This window comes from Thermoascus crustaceus (assembly GCF_041956765.1).
Source record: "Thermoascus crustaceus strain CBS 181.67 unplaced genomic scaffold VTN00scaffold_5, whole genome shotgun sequence".
Classification (NCBI taxonomy): Eukaryota; Fungi; Ascomycota; class Eurotiomycetes; order Eurotiales; family Thermoascaceae; genus Thermoascus; species Thermoascus crustaceus.
The window spans coordinates 41475-56243 of record NW_027192531.1 but is presented as its reverse complement, the minus strand read 5'-3'; the positions used below and the strand labels follow the sequence as shown (position 1 = coordinate 56243).

Genomic DNA, 14769 nt, shown 5'->3' with positions numbered 1-14769 from the left:
AGAATCATGTGGCGTGTTTTCATGACGACTATGCATGCACTCACTGCTAGATTAGACTATACTAGACTAGACAGACAGAACAGTCTGTACCTGGAGAAAGAACGCATCTGTTAGATATCTTTAAAAATCCACCAGTTACTCTCACTCGAAGTTTCACTTCTGCCAAGAGCGGATGTCGTGTGATCAGGCATCATATCGTATCGTAATGGATTTCGCTACAATCGATAATATGAAAACTTTAAACGGACTCAAAGACGGATGATGATCACTTCATGACCGAAATCTACATATACAGACCTAGATACAAACCTTGGACCTTGAGAGAATAGCTGGATATAGCTGGGTATACAGAGCGGAGAGATTCCTTTATGGAGTATCAACAACAGACACCAAACTCCCGATAGATGAAGACAAATGACCGTGCCAATTTTATGATATATGGAGATGAATATCCTGTTATGCAATGCGTGTGAGACCCATGAAAAAAAAAACCCCCGCCTCACCGTCCCAAGTCAAAAGATTAACCACGTCGTTAATACAACCTCCAGAGGAGAGAAAGAATCGCTCTATATCGAAACACAACGCCCCCCTTTTTTGGCCTGTCTAGAGAGAAGACAGCCGTAAAATAAAAGACTGCAACACGGCTGTTTAAAGCACGTGCAGTCCGTGTCGTGGGTGACTACAGGCCATCGTGTCCCGATCTCTATCCTGGAGTCATAGCCCGGCTCGACAAGCCGGGTTCGATCAGAAGTGTCGACTCGCCGCCCCGGGTTTCCGGCCAGGAGAACCGGTCCCTCGCCGGTCTTGATCGATGCTAAACTCTTCACAGCCCTGCATCGCCAGTCCCGGCCCCGCCGAAGGGTCCATTGAACCCCTTGCCTTCCCGAGCAGCCAATCCGTCAGTGTAACAAACTTGGCCGTACGATCCCACCCATTCGCCTGGTCTGCGTGCTCGATCGTGTGGCTCGAGATCCGGCCCTCCTCATCGAAGGAGAAGATGAACAGGCCCGAGAACTGTTCCTCCTTGGACAGTTTGAAGATGGGCGCTTCGCCGCCCAGCAGCACACTGAGGCCCTTGTTCGTGCCATTCTTGGAAGAGGCAGAGAGATGTCCGGGGCTGGCCGACGACGAAACCTGCCCGGACGAAGGTAATGAGGATTCAGAACCGGTTTCACCTCTTGGCTCCGTTTTCCAGCGCACAACCAATCTCTCATCGCCGCAGTCGCTTTCACCGCCAATGTCAGAGTCAAGCACCGATCCTGCCCGAACGATCCGCTCGCTCATGATCTGGAGCTTGACGTTTCCGACGAGGGGAACGCTGCTCCAGGCCACCGGAACTGTCCATAAAGCTGCGCGATATAGTACCCGTCCTTTTGCCGTTGGCAGATGCGGATGCGTCGATGGAAAGAGATGCAGAGTGACATTTGGGGAGACAATCTCCTGCGGCAAGGGGCTTATGAGAATCGTTGGAAGAAGCGGGGAAAGCGTTCGGAGAGCTATAGAATTGGGAACAACAGTCAAGTCAGCATCGAATCAATCGATGGTCTAGAGACAGTGTGCAATCGGGAGAAGGGTGCGCATGCGTACTTTTCCCAAGCTTCAAGATCCGCTCATCTGGCGGCTTATGGTCGCCGTTTGCGCCTTCGTTCAGCCCATTCAGATATCGTGCAGCGCCAGCTGGCGAAAAAAGGGTCGCAGAGGATGATGCAAACCAGAGCTCATCGAGCAGCCCGTTGCGAGGCTGCGCCAGAGACCTAGACGACGTGGAGACATAGGTCTGATGGCGGACGAAGGGCGCCGGGTAAGGAGAACGCGGGGAAGGACGGAGAACGAATCTGATCGCGCAGGGGGGGCAAGAGGACGGCATCGGCATCACGAGAACGGCTTATAATACATAGACGGCGAAGATGAGCCGGAAGAGACCGAGATGTGCCGTGCCAGATGCATGGATAAGGTGCCTTGCGCCGAGTCTTCTGGAGGTTTGCGGAGGAAAAGTATCGAACCGATGGATGTTCCGATGACGTTGGGTGGCCGCCGGCGCACGGGCGCTGTCGACTCATGAACTATAAACGCGACATCTGAACTGCGATATCATTATTATCAATTTCTGTAATTAGTCTTTACATCTTCAACATTCTATTCGTCGATTGGTGGGTATCGATGGTGATGATTCCACTGTATTCATAACCCATACACTAACGTGGAGGGGTTCGACAATGGATATTTCAACCGGCAAGATGGCCTGAGCTTCAGCCGTCCGCTCAATTGAGAAAACAACAAACTCCAATAATTTGTTTGCTACTATCCATTATTTCTCAAGTGATAAACGCATTTCTCCATCTACGCGCCGCCAGCTTGGCCCTACTGTAGACGTCTGTATCCCGCATACATCCACTAAAACGAGAGCGATTAATAATCAACGATCTAGATCCTATATATAGTTAGTACCATTAATGCTACAGCAGGAGACAGCTTGTACTGTTTGAATCTCATTCGATTCTCATTGCAGAAGCTATAATGACTTGCGTGGTGACAACAAAACAGGACATTATTAAGGCGGCAACTGATCCCAACAATGCTATACAGTACGACTCCAGGTAAACGCCGTCCCAGTAAGTATACCCAATGAATATACTGCCCTAAGCAAGCCTCGTCAAGTGATCCCATATCTCACGCAAGTTCGTCATCATCCATGGCCATGATCCGCTTTTCAGCCAGCTCTCGAATCTTATCTTCCAGCACCGTCCGGCCGTACCGCTGGGCAACCTTGACGGCCGCCTCGAACATCTTCCCACCACGGTCATTCATCATGCCCACCAGTTCCAGGGCCTTCATGCCGCGCTCTTCACCCTCCCTGCATTCGACGGCCAGCATCTGCAGCAGGATCTTGTCGACCTCGACCTCCTTCCTCGCCAGCTCCGCACGCTGACTGTTCGTTGCGTTGGTGGACGAGATGAGATCCTGGAAGAGGCTAAGGGTGAGTCTTTCACGGACGAAGGCCTCCTCGAATCTGGAGCTATCGTTGCTGGAGGTTGACACGGGGATCTTGAATTCAAACTCGCTAAGCAGCGGGCGCGGGAAGTAGGGGTATTTCTCTCCACCCTTGAGGATGATGCAGTGGAACTTGTTCTGAGCGACCGCCACCGGCCAATAAGTCTCCTCCTTGCGACCGCTGGCCAGTCGATCCAATTGCTTGGTATCAAGGACCGGAACCCAGCGAGCCTGACCAAAGTTGCGCCAGTGCTGCAAGATGAGGAGAACACCATCCGAGTCATATATACACGGATCCTAACAATCATTAGCATAGAACAAGGGAAGTTGCGCTGTCCAGAAGACACTCACTCCGTTGTCAGAGAAAAAGGCAGTCTTCAGCTCCGAGCCTTCCGGTATTGCAACTACGTCTTCATTCTGACATACTTCGTCTCTCTTGACATTCTCGATTGAATATCTCAAGGTAGCAAAACCCTGGGGGCTCACTGGACCGTTCCCGATGGTCATAACATAATCCCTCCAGGCGGCGCAGGTCACAGCCGGGCTCTTTTGTCTGTAGATCTTATATGGCGTCCCGAATAGTGTATAGATACGAACATAATCTTTCGTTGTCACAGCAACAATGTAGGAATCGCTCAGTGCCAGTGCTACTTAGAGTCAGCAAGGGAATTTTTGCAGATAAAGTAGCATGTACTCACATCTGACCGACTCTCCTTCCGGCAGCTCGGTCCGCCAGTCTGCACGCCTTGTCCAGGTCTCGTGAGGACGGTAGAAAATCATGGCAGGATGTTCTTCTGTTGCTGGGCAAGAGAAAAGTGTGCCATGTTCATCTAAACGTTATCAGTATATCATATGCATCTGTTTGGAAGGAATTAACGTACTCAGACAGGCCCTGTCATACAAGTACGGATCCGTAAAGTGGAAATCTCGGTGCAGCTCACGGTCGTGGAACTCGACAGTAACCGTGTTATGGGTCTCCTGGTCGACGGTCCAAACGAAGCCAGTCAAGTTCAGGCCTGTCATAGTCAGAAAGATAGTTGAGACAAGAAACGGGAATTAGGGTCCGTACAAAGGTATCGCCTGTTCCCTCTCCAAGGCGTACTTCCATGGTCAATAGGAACATGTATCTTGGGTTGCCAAAATGCCATATGTCTTTTATCATCGTGTCCTTCAAGGTCATCCAGATGACCATTCGTACGTTTGCCATTAGCATTGAAGCCTTCAGCATATCCAGCGCCATCATCATCCTCAATGAAGTCGTCTCCGTCATCCATGGGTCCAAGGATATCGTCTAACGAGTCCGGCGTTTCCTCTCTTTGCCTACGCTCCATTCCTTCCTTTGGTCTGCTCACCATTGGCCGTCTGACGTTGCCAGACACTTCACTGAGAGCGCCGGAAGCTAAAGGAGCTGCCTCCAACATCTTATCCAGAAGCGACTTGTATTCCCGCGGAACAAAGTCCTCGTGTATAAACAGCTCTCCATCGGAAGTCGTAAACGAAAGCGAGTTATCGGTCGGATGCCAGGCGATATTAATCACGTTTGCAAAATCATAACGCCGGAGGATGTTCTGCGTCTTTGTCTCCCAAAGCAGTATCTGACCATCTGCTCCAGCGGTCACAAGTAGAGCACCATTCGGAGACCAGCTGACGGCGGTTACATCTCCATTATGGCCGCCGGAGAAAACTTTCTGTTTCGTCCAATCGGCGGTGGAAAAGATAGCGATGTCTCTTGTCGCCTCTGCTGATGCAAAAGCAGTTCCATCAGGATGCCATACTGCTCTTGATGTCACCTCGTCTTCAGCTTCGAGCCTCCGGATCACGCCATCCAATTTTCGTACCAACTCCGGCTCCTCGGAGACCATCGAATAGATGTACAATAGTCCGTCTGTACAGGACACTGCGACGTAACGCCCGCTCGGATCGAAAGTGACATGCTTCGCCCCCTTCGACTGCTCCCGGAGGTACTTCACTTTAGTCATGTCTTCAATATTAACGATTTTCACCGTGAGTTCACTCCCCCGCGTCAGCTTTCTCCTGCCATTGTTCGTGATACGGCGCAACTCACTCGCTGGCGACAGCAACCCATTCCCCGTCCTTTGAGATTGCGACATCCCTCACAGGCAGCGCGCATCGCACGAGTAACTTATCCATCTTGCCGGATTTTATATCGTATTGCCAGACCGTTCCGTCCTCTGCGCCCATAATGAAAGATTCATTCTGGCTCCTACATTAGCCCAGACCTCCAGACTACCGTGATAAGCTGAAAGAGCACCCACAGTCGCAGCAATTCCAAAGTGCCCCTCCACACCCTCATCGATAGTTGTCGGTTCTCCATCCTGTCCGATAGTGTAAATCCGGATGGCGGAATTCGATCCTGCGGTAATCACACGTCGACCATCAGGCGTGTAAGTCAGAACAGTCGTTCCGGGGGTGTCTGCAAACGGTTTTGAGGCCAGAGTTAGCAAGACGAACTGAAACGCGAGGTCTATAATGATAAAATTGCAAGATGTACTTACGGGCTGGTCTGCCCCTCGGGCGAACCGCTTCCGAGCTCATTGTAGAAGCGGCTCCGGGTTAGATTGGAAAAGCAATTCAGCGGCAACAAGACAAGAGGTCCTAATGCAGAGCTGAATTGGAATTTCTGATCTCAATGGTCTCTTGCCAAGTTGCACCGCAAGAGCCGCTCGTGCTGCGGAGCGCCGGCCAACGCGTCGCGCGGCGTTTGCGCACGTACCAAACATGTTGATAGCCTAATTTGGAACACATTCTAGGGCTTAGGGCTAGGTCTTGAAGAACCCCGCATAAACAGGTATGGTATCGATGTAGTCGGTTGTTCTGCCGGATGGAGGGGATGTGAAATGGGAAGTGCTAAATCATTTTTAGGGGAAGTTTCAATGAAAAAGTCATGTCGAGCGCGACGTATTTACAGCCTCTCCAAGTATTTAGAACGTCTACGGTAAGGAAGTACGGAGTATCTACAGCTATCATTAAATTCTTTTCTGTTCCATGTTTCGTATTATAGCCGATGTATGCGTACATACCTCTACATACCTTGTCTAGTTAGTTCCAACACGCGATGGTCCAGCAGCTGTCAGAAAGTCGAAATCAACCCCATCCTGCGCCTGATTCACGGACCGCTCATACAGACCGCGGTAACCTCTCTTATGCCTCCTCTCGGACCATCCTCCTTCAGCGAGAGCCTTCTTCCGCTCCTCAATCCGAGTCCGCATCACCTCGTCTGAGATCTCCAGCTGCAGCTTCCTGCTCTCCACGTCACAGGTGATGATGTCGCCGGTTCGGACGATTCCGAACGGTGAGTCTGGCAGTGCCGATTCGGGAGAGATGTGCAGGACGATCGTGCCCCCTGCAGTTCCGGACATACGTCCGTCCGAAAGCCGCAGCATGTCCTTCACTCCCGCAGCGGCGAGCTTGCGTGGGAGAGGGATGAGGCCTGCCTCCGGCATCCCGGGGTTACCGATAGGTCCAATGCCTTGCAGGATGAGGACTGAGTCTTTCGTTACGGGGAGGTCCGGATCGTCGATCCGTCTGGCTAGATCTGCGGAATTCTCGAAGACAACTGCAGGTCCGGAATGAGAAAGAAGAGAGCGGTCTTTGGATGCGGAAGCTTTCATTACCGCACCATCAGGGGCGATGTTACCGCGCAGTAGGACGAGAGAGGATGATGGGTAAAGGGGGTCCGAGAGAGGTCGTATTATCTGTTGGGAGTAAGGGAACGTGCGGAAAGGTGAAGCGTCGAGAACTTCGCCCAACGTCTGGCCCGTGATGGTCATGGCGGAGAGGTGTAGAAGCGGACGGAGGGTGTGTAGTAGCGCTAGCATTCCTCCAGCGTTGTGGAAATCGGCCATGTAGTTGTCACCGCTAGGTTTAAGATCGATCAGAAGCGGTGTCTTGCGGCCAATCTCGTCAAACGTCTGTAATGTAATAACACCATGAAGCTCGGGATGACGGTTGGCGATAGCCATGAGATGCACCACTGCATTTGTTGATCCACCGATCGCATGGAGCACCGTTATGGCATTGAGAAACGATTGCTTAGAGAGGATCTCCTGAGGAATTCGCTTTGCTTTGGCGACAGAAACGGCATTCGCTCCCGTCTCCTCTGCAATCCTGAGACGGCCAGAGGAGACCGCTGGAGCAGAAGCTCCCCGAAGAGGCATCATTCCCAAAGCAGCTGTAATACAAGCCATCGTGCTCGCGGTGCCCATTACACCACATGTTCCCACCTGAATAGCAGTCAGAAAACACTGCATTGCTATTGAGAACCGATATACTCACCGTCGGTGCTAGTTCCTCGTTGATCGCTGAGATCTCCTCGATATCAATTTCGTTTGCCCGGTATGCCGCCCAGTTATTGCGGCAATCTGTACAAGCACCAAGTCTCTGGCCGCGATGACTGCCTGGCATCATCGGACCGGTAATGAGAGGGAGTATTGGCTTGTTGGCGGAGATTCCACCCATCAGCTGTGCTGGAACGGTCTTGTCGCAACCTGTCCTCCGTCAGACTTCTTGATTCAGGTCTACTACAGGACATCCAGATCTACATGGAATATGGAGACATCGCTATAGAAGTTATACGCACCTCCGATCATGATACAAGCATCCAACGGCTGAGCCCGAATCATCTCCTCCGTATCCATGCTCATCAGATTCCTCAAGAACATGCTCGTCGGGTGCGCAAACGACTCATGCAGACTGACGGTGGGAAATTCGATGGCCAACCCTCCATTGAGCTGCACCCCGCGCTTTGCGGCCTCGATGAGTTGCGGCACGTTTGCATGGCAGGGATTGAAGCTGGAGTAGGTGTTGATGATCCCAACAATGGGGCGGGAGAGCGCATCGCCCGAGTATCCCAGCGCCTTGATGAAGGCCTTGCGGAGGAACAAAGAGAAATGGGCGTCTCCGTAGGACGTCAGGCCCTGTCGGAGCCCCGAGGCAGGTTGTATCGCCTTTGACAGATCATAGTCTGCGTGAGGGTCGTTCTTCGTCTCCTCGTCCTCACGCGGCATTGCTGTGGTGGCGGTCGAGTCATCCTCGACGTCATGGACGTACGTGCAAAGAACTAGAAGAGGATCTTATATGTTGATAATATATTCCCGGGTGATTCGCTAGCTGTAACGCCGAGAGGGGTCGTCGTATTTCGTGTTTAGTTATCCTAAACGATTCTGATGCGATCTGCTTTCTCCGCCGGAGTAACTCCGGATTCTCGGATTCTTCTCCGTTCAACTTCAATAAAACCTTCTTTAGGGAGTGCATGTATATCGAGAACTAACATGTTCGCGTGTCTTTAAAGCACAGTAGAAAAATTGATATTCTGGAATGAAACATATGAAGGATGTGGCGGGAACTTCACCTGTTCATTAGAACTTTTAAGTCTTGTATTAACTATCCTATGCAGTAGGCTGCATATCATTTCAATATAACACAGTAGAACAGATTGTGGGAACAGCAATAACTATGTGACAAATTATACTGTACATCTATATATATGTCAGACGGACACCAATAAACGCCCGAGACAAATACTCCCTCCCCCCCAAATAATTGATGGGAAAAGGAAAGAAAGAAAGAAATTCAAGATACCCCCGGAGTCTTACAATGATGGTCATAAAAAAGCCAATAATATACACCATTCAAACCCTATGACTCAGCCGGACTCTGATATCTTTCTTAGGTAGGAAAGCTGTGCTCGATGGCTTCTGTCCAGGTATCTTCCACCCCGCCTTATCTGCCGGTTCGATGTCCCACAGAGAGAGAATGGCCGCCGTGAACACGAGGATCTCTCGCTCCGCAAAGCCACGCCCTTTACACATCGTCGTGCCTCCGCCATATGGCCTGAGGGTGCGCAGGTGCACGGTCTCCTTTCCGGTCTCGGGGTCCGTCAGGATGAAGCGGCGCGGATCGAATCTATCCGGATCGGGGAAGTAACGTGGGTCCTTATTGTGTGCGCCATGCGGAATGGCGATGTATTCACCCTTGCGGAAATTGTATGTCCGTGGTTCAGAAGCACCGTTGAGTGCGGCGTCTTCCTCCGACTCGGTGAGAGTCAGGTCCGCTGTGAGCTCTCTATAGGATAAAGGGGCTATGTCCATTCGCATGGTTTCGTAATAAGTGGCCTTCAGAACCGGACAGGAATTCAATAGGCCGTCCATGTCAACAGAGAGCCGTGGAGGTTCGGTAAATGGCAGTCCAGTTTCTTGGGGGCTAAGCCGGGTGGCTTTGACATAAGGTGCGATCTCTTGTCTAATTCCGGAGAGGAGCGCCGGATCAGCAAGGATGTGCAAAAGGTTCCAGAAAACAATATTCGACGAATTGACATTCATGGCCCAGAGCATCACAAAATCCCCAGGCGCGCTGGCGCTAGGTGCAAATCCGGCCTTTCTCCAGCTTCTCATACGCTCTTTCATCGGCTCTGAAACGTCATCGAGGTCACGAAAGTCAAATCCAGGATCCCTGCCGTCGTCCCAAGCAGCAAATGCCGTGTGAAAGGCCGCGACAAGACGGATGAGACGATGGCGGGCCGCATACGCTGCCGATATTCCAGGTAGTGGCAGCCACTTGGGGGCACCCATGAGCAATGCATTGAATTGACTGTCAAACGTCCAAAGATCCTCAAGCAGAGGGGGGTAGAAGTCGACAAATGCTGTGCCCATTAACACGGAGGTGGTGATGTAGGCAACGAAATTTCTCGTCAACGCAAAGAAATTCGCCTCGCAGGTTGGACGGCTGCATCCATCAATCAAGACAACATTGCTCGTCCGCTCCCAGATAGATTGGTCAACAATGCTGTGAGAGAACGAGACCAAGTTGGGAATCTCATTCTCGATGCGACGGACGGCAGCTGACGCAATATCAGTCACATACGGTTCCCGCGTCAACATGGAAATGGCGTGGTAAAATGGCTTATGATCATTGTGAGACATATTACGAATGGGGCCCCTATCATCGAAGACATTCTTCAGGATGTAATTCATGAAGGAATCAAATGACGCTGCCCGATCGGCGAAAACAGCCTTTACCATTGACGGAGCCAATACCATGTTATGAGTAGTTCCACCGATGTAGAGGCTGAAAACAGGCTCATTCATGGCCTCTCTTTACACATATTAGCTTTTAAAAGTTGATGACACGTTATGACTGGGGAAATTACCTAGCTTTTGCAATAAACCTTTGATGACCCATGGCAAAGGAGAAGCCATGTCCCAACCAAGGAATCCAGTAAGGAGGAGTCCTTACAGGTTGGGGCTCTCCGTAGACTACCTTCCGGGGGCGGCTCTGGAGACCGGTGATGACCCGTGTAACAATGCATGAGAACAGAAGCACTGCAATTAGGGTCTGCCACGTCAATTCCGGTGTAATGTCTTTGACAGTCTGCACCATCCCCCTCGTCGACGACGAGACATAGCTCTCCATGACTGGCAGAGGATAGGCAAAAGTACCCCTGGAGGCCAGAAGAAGCGCGCTATCCTCAGGGTGCAGAACACTGTCAGCAACAAAGATAGAGAAAGAACTGAGGAGGCCAGCAGGGGCTTCTACAAAACAGAAAGAATCGGGAATACTGGGTTCAAGAGAGAGGATGGAATATCATGGAGATAAAGAAAAAGCAATAATGATCCCCGTGCTCTGCGACATCCTTTGCAGCAGCATCATGCACCTACATGTCCGTGCAACCATCTTGGTCCATCGCCAATCAAATCCTGAACGTCTTAGCGCTCCCTGCTTACATCATCCACCACGCTTTAACTTAGTTAAGTTAGTTAACTAACTAACCTAAGTTATCACCCGTCAGCATCCATTACTATGTTTAGATACTAGCCACATATGCCCTCAGATATGAATCGTATGGGATTTATTTTTATACGTATAATACTCCACCTAAGGGGCTTCGTAAAGCAAGCCTTGAGCATCTTGAGCTGACTCCCAAAGATCGTCCAAAGGATTCATACCGAGCTTACATTGTTCACGTGACCATGTTCATCATTGCATAAAATATATTGGATTGCTACAAACAGGTAATATGAGCGGATATCCATATCGAGAATTGTGCTGGGTATGTATTATTGGCATAATTTCAAGGTCCATCCCCTGATTCCATATTCTCCTGACGGCCGGGCTGCTAGACGGAATAATTTGTGTCTCTGTCGGGCTAGTGCTCGCCTTGGAGAATGTTCTTCAGCATCGCGCTCTCCCTCTCATACTTGTCTATCCTTGATTGTGCATCAGATAGTTTATTAAGAACCCATTGGATCCTCGGGGTTAGCGCGCTAGGCTGCTTTGGCAATTTTCCGAGTAAACGGAGCTCGTCTTCGTACTTGCTAACCCGACTGTTCTCCTTGCTGATCAACTGCGACAGGATCACAAGATCGAGTCGGCTGCGTAGAATCTTATCTTCAACCAGGCGTTTAAATGATGCATGATAGACTGGTTTTCCGGGCTTGATCGTATGAGGGTGACCGTTGGCAGCAGAAATTGAAATGAGCTCATCCTGCTCGAGGGCTGTGATGGTGGCCTCTCCGTTTTCTTTGAACAAGTCTGACAGCAGGATTTCGTTGTACGATACGGCACCATCGTGTGCCTGAGCTATGGCTTTAATCATATACCACGCCTGTTCACGGGTCCAGTTTTGAGAACGGCGATTGACTTCAAGAAGGTATATCTTGAGGACTTCAGACGCAGACTGCTCTACAATCCTATTAACGGCATCTGGAAGCCAAGTCAGCAGAATGCATAAAAAATATATGGGATACATAAACTGACGCTGAGGGCTTTCTCCCGCCTTGATCCGGTGCGCCATGAACTCAAGGTCTGTCACGCGGCCTCCTAAGGTTGCAATGCAGCTTTCCAACTCACGTAGTCCTTGCGGACTATTTAACTTAGACACCACATCTTCAGAACCAGGACCTTCGCGTTCTAGATGATTTAGAACATATTTCTTGGCAACTTCAAGTGAGCAGTCGCCCAGAGAGATAGTGCGGAAAACTTGGTTGGGAAGGGCTTTGCTCAGAGACTTTGAGAAGGAAACGTCTGTAGTCAAGAAAACAATATGAGCAATATTTGAGCTCGTCAACGCGGCAGCCCACTCTGCAATCTTATCATAAATCAGGCTGCTCTCGCCGGCCTTGTGCAAAAAGTTATCAATGACCACAACAGGGCGCCGTTCAGGATGAGCTTCCAGATATTCATCGTCAGTGAGCTGCACGTCCTTGTCATCATATTTCTGTCCTTCAAGTGCCACTTGCTTCAATGCCGTCGCGGTAGTCTGTAATATCTTGCTGAGCTGCGCATCCAGAGTTTCCGAAAACCCTGCCTTGGCACCGATCATACCCTGTGAAGCAAGATCGATGAAGCTGCTAATGCTGTTCATCCACGAAAAGACCGGACGATAACCGACCTGCGCTGCTGTTGCCGAAATCGTAGCGCTGTCTCCTCTCGCTTCTTGTATTGGCCTGCAGTCAATGACGAGCCTGTACCTGCGGTTTTTCAGCACCTGATCCAAAACAAGTTCTCTCTTTCCCGATCCATGTGGCCCTTGGATGACAATGAAGGTCTCCACATTTTCCATCAACCAAGCCTGTAGCTGGACGATGTCATTTTTTCGATCTTCCCATATTGTTGAGAGGAAACCGCCGGCCTCGCGTTTATGATGGCCGAAAGGCACGATGTAGGCCTTGCTAACTTGATTGCGGATCCACCGCCATACGGCACTTTCTTCCATGCGCAGCGTGGACTTTATCCGCATCTTGATGAAGAATGTCCGGATTGGGTCGAAGATGATAACCGTGGTTGCTGCAAGTAGCGCAGCCATAGCAGGAATGACGATCCTCGGATGGCCAAGCAGCCAGTCTTTGAGCCACGAAAACTTCACCCTCCGCTCGTACGTGATCTTCAGCGTCGTACCGAACTTCCCACCTCCTTGCTCTTCTGAGACTGTGAGTCCATGTACACAATTCCTCGCCATGATGGCGTTCCGGGAAACTGTGAATTCCACGAACGCATATTTTGGTGTGACAGGAGAAGCGGACGGCTGCCGCTCTACGTTCAGAAGCTTCCCATACCTCCGGAACAAGGAGTACAAAGTCTCCGGTGTCAGCTCGGCAGCAGTCTTGTCCGGAGACGTTGGTAGGAATTCGACCTTCAATTTTGGGCTTGGAAAACGGTAGAGGTCTTCTATCCACGGCTGCCCCAGGACACGTGCGACTTCGACCCTTCGAAACGGATTAAACCACGGTAAAATCACGTTTTTCTCGAGGTTTTCTTTCGTAGCTCTCTCGACCTCAGCGTCGTCAACACCAGGGTCACGAGAGTACTTGACGAATATACACCCCTCGCTGAATCGAGGAAGTATCTCTCTGATCTCAAGACGTAGTTCCGGGGGTAGAGCCCATTTGACTATGCTCACGGAGTCCGAAGCCGCAATTGAGGGTTTGTCAATTCGCTTCATTACCCTCTCAAATCTACGAATCTCGCCCAGGAAGAACAAACGCAACAGCCACTGTAGTCTAGGCGGGAATACATCTATAACAATCAGCGTGATAAAGTAATCTGTAAAAAGACGTAACACATACTATTGAGGAACAGGATTCCTTCGTTCGGTCCTAGTTTGATGTGCCCTGTTTCAATACTCGGAGGAAGGCGATAAGAGGCCTGCCGCAAGCCTGCGACTGAAGCGCGGAGCTGGGAGGTAGTATGTCTAAGACGCAAGCCATTTGAGATGAATAGATGCGGACTCTTGGAGCGCAGCAGAGTCTGGTAAGCCCCTGGCGCCCACAACGAGCAAGAGGTCCGAAACATTGTGCGATGCCAACAACATGCCTGGGAAAGCTGCACGGGACAGCTTTCCTCTTGTTCGAGCCATCCTCGTATGACGTCGACAGGGATGTCCGCGATCAAGGCAGCCCGTACAAGGCATGACGGATGGCGTATCGATACCCGCCCACCCGCCGGCGCTCGTATCGTCACGGCGCGTTTGCGGAGACTTTCTTGGAATTTACTCCGCGGAGACTCGACGGAGCCTGCGCAACACTTCGACTCCTGCGATAGCCAGTCCACTTTTCGAAAAGACAGTCAGAATCCTCCGTCACAAAGATGGGATGGTGGTGGAGCTCCGCTCCGCGGAAGGACGAGCAGCAGACAACTCCTCCGCCCGCGCCCTCCTCGAACGATGCCCCCAAACCAGAGCCGTCGACCTCCGCTCCGCCCAAACCGATGAGTCGCGATGAGCAGGCAGAGGCAGAGTTGAAAGCGTTCCTCGCCAGCCTCGAGGGAACGGGCGACCAGAGCAGCAGCCATCCGCCCACTTTCGCTCCGTCATCACATGCTGAATTTGCGGAGCCCACATCGAAAAAAGCCGACGAGCCACCTTCGTCGATAGCCCCCGAATCCCTCTACCCAGACACCATGTCCTGCCGCTCCGCATTCGACTACGCGTTCTTTTGCCAGTCCTTCGGTGGTCAGTTTGTCAATGTCTACAGATACGGCGAGTTGCGCTCCTGCAGTGAGCACTGGGAGAATTTCTGGCTGTGCATGAAGACAAAGACGTACCCGGACGAGGAGAGGAAGGAGATCATCCGTGATCATTACCGGAAGAAGGCCATCAAGTACAAGACCGGGCCCAGCAGTGAAGATGTCTGGGAACTGAGAACGGAGCCCGTCAAGGGCGCCTTCCAGGGCGATTTCGCTGCCCTCGAGAGGGAGATGAAGGCCGAAGAGGAGGCAAGACAAAAAGAGAAATTGGGAAGTTAGTTGACGGGCATTCTGTAT

General features: G+C 51.1%; 6 protein-coding genes across 6 annotated transcripts; 1 reads left to right on the top strand and 5 right to left on the bottom strand.

Moving 5' to 3' along the window:
* Window positions 1–744: 744 nt before the first annotated feature.
* Window positions 745–1873, bottom strand: VTN00DRAFT_7613 (uncharacterized protein; the record flags this gene model as incomplete). Its single annotated transcript, XM_069434376.1, has 2 exons — window positions 745–1496; window positions 1588–1873. 2 exons carry the CDS (start codon window positions 1871–1873, stop codon window positions 745–747), a joined length of 1038 nt encoding a protein of 345 aa, XP_069285879.1.
* Window positions 1874–2670: 797 nt separating this feature from the next.
* On the bottom strand, window positions 2671–5547 carry VTN00DRAFT_7612 (uncharacterized protein; the record flags this gene model as incomplete). Its single annotated transcript, XM_069434375.1, has 8 exons — window positions 2671–3288; window positions 3343–3638; window positions 3690–3821; window positions 3873–4007; window positions 4061–5004; window positions 5057–5208; window positions 5268–5425; window positions 5508–5547. 8 exons carry the CDS (start codon window positions 5545–5547, stop codon window positions 2671–2673), a joined length of 2475 nt encoding a protein of 824 aa, XP_069285878.1.
* A 500-nt stretch (window positions 5548–6047) lies between these two features.
* Window positions 6048–8018, bottom strand: VTN00DRAFT_7611 (uncharacterized protein; the record flags this gene model as incomplete). Its single annotated transcript, XM_069434374.1, has 3 exons — window positions 6048–7235; window positions 7288–7499; window positions 7592–8018. The coding sequence occupies 3 exons, from the start codon at window positions 8016–8018 to the stop codon at window positions 6048–6050; spliced, it is 1827 nt and encodes a 608-aa protein (XP_069285877.1).
* A 624-nt stretch (window positions 8019–8642) lies between these two features.
* On the bottom strand, window positions 8643–10422 carry VTN00DRAFT_7610 (uncharacterized protein; the record flags this gene model as incomplete). Its single annotated transcript, XM_069434373.1, has 2 exons — window positions 8643–10104; window positions 10160–10422. 2 exons carry the CDS (start codon window positions 10420–10422, stop codon window positions 8643–8645), a joined length of 1725 nt encoding a protein of 574 aa, XP_069285876.1.
* A 733-nt stretch (window positions 10423–11155) lies between these two features.
* On the bottom strand, window positions 11156–13450 carry VTN00DRAFT_7609 (uncharacterized protein; the record flags this gene model as incomplete). Its single annotated transcript, XM_069434371.1, has 2 exons — window positions 11156–11712; window positions 11767–13450. 2 exons carry the CDS (start codon window positions 13448–13450, stop codon window positions 11156–11158), a joined length of 2241 nt encoding a protein of 746 aa, XP_069285875.1.
* Window positions 13451–14094: 644 nt separating this feature from the next.
* On the top strand, window positions 14095–14751 carry VTN00DRAFT_7608 (uncharacterized protein; the record flags this gene model as incomplete). Its single annotated transcript, XM_069434370.1, has 1 exon — window positions 14095–14751. One exon carries the CDS (start codon window positions 14095–14097, stop codon window positions 14749–14751), a length of 657 nt encoding a protein of 218 aa, XP_069285874.1.
* Window positions 14752–14769: the final 18 nt, after the last annotated feature.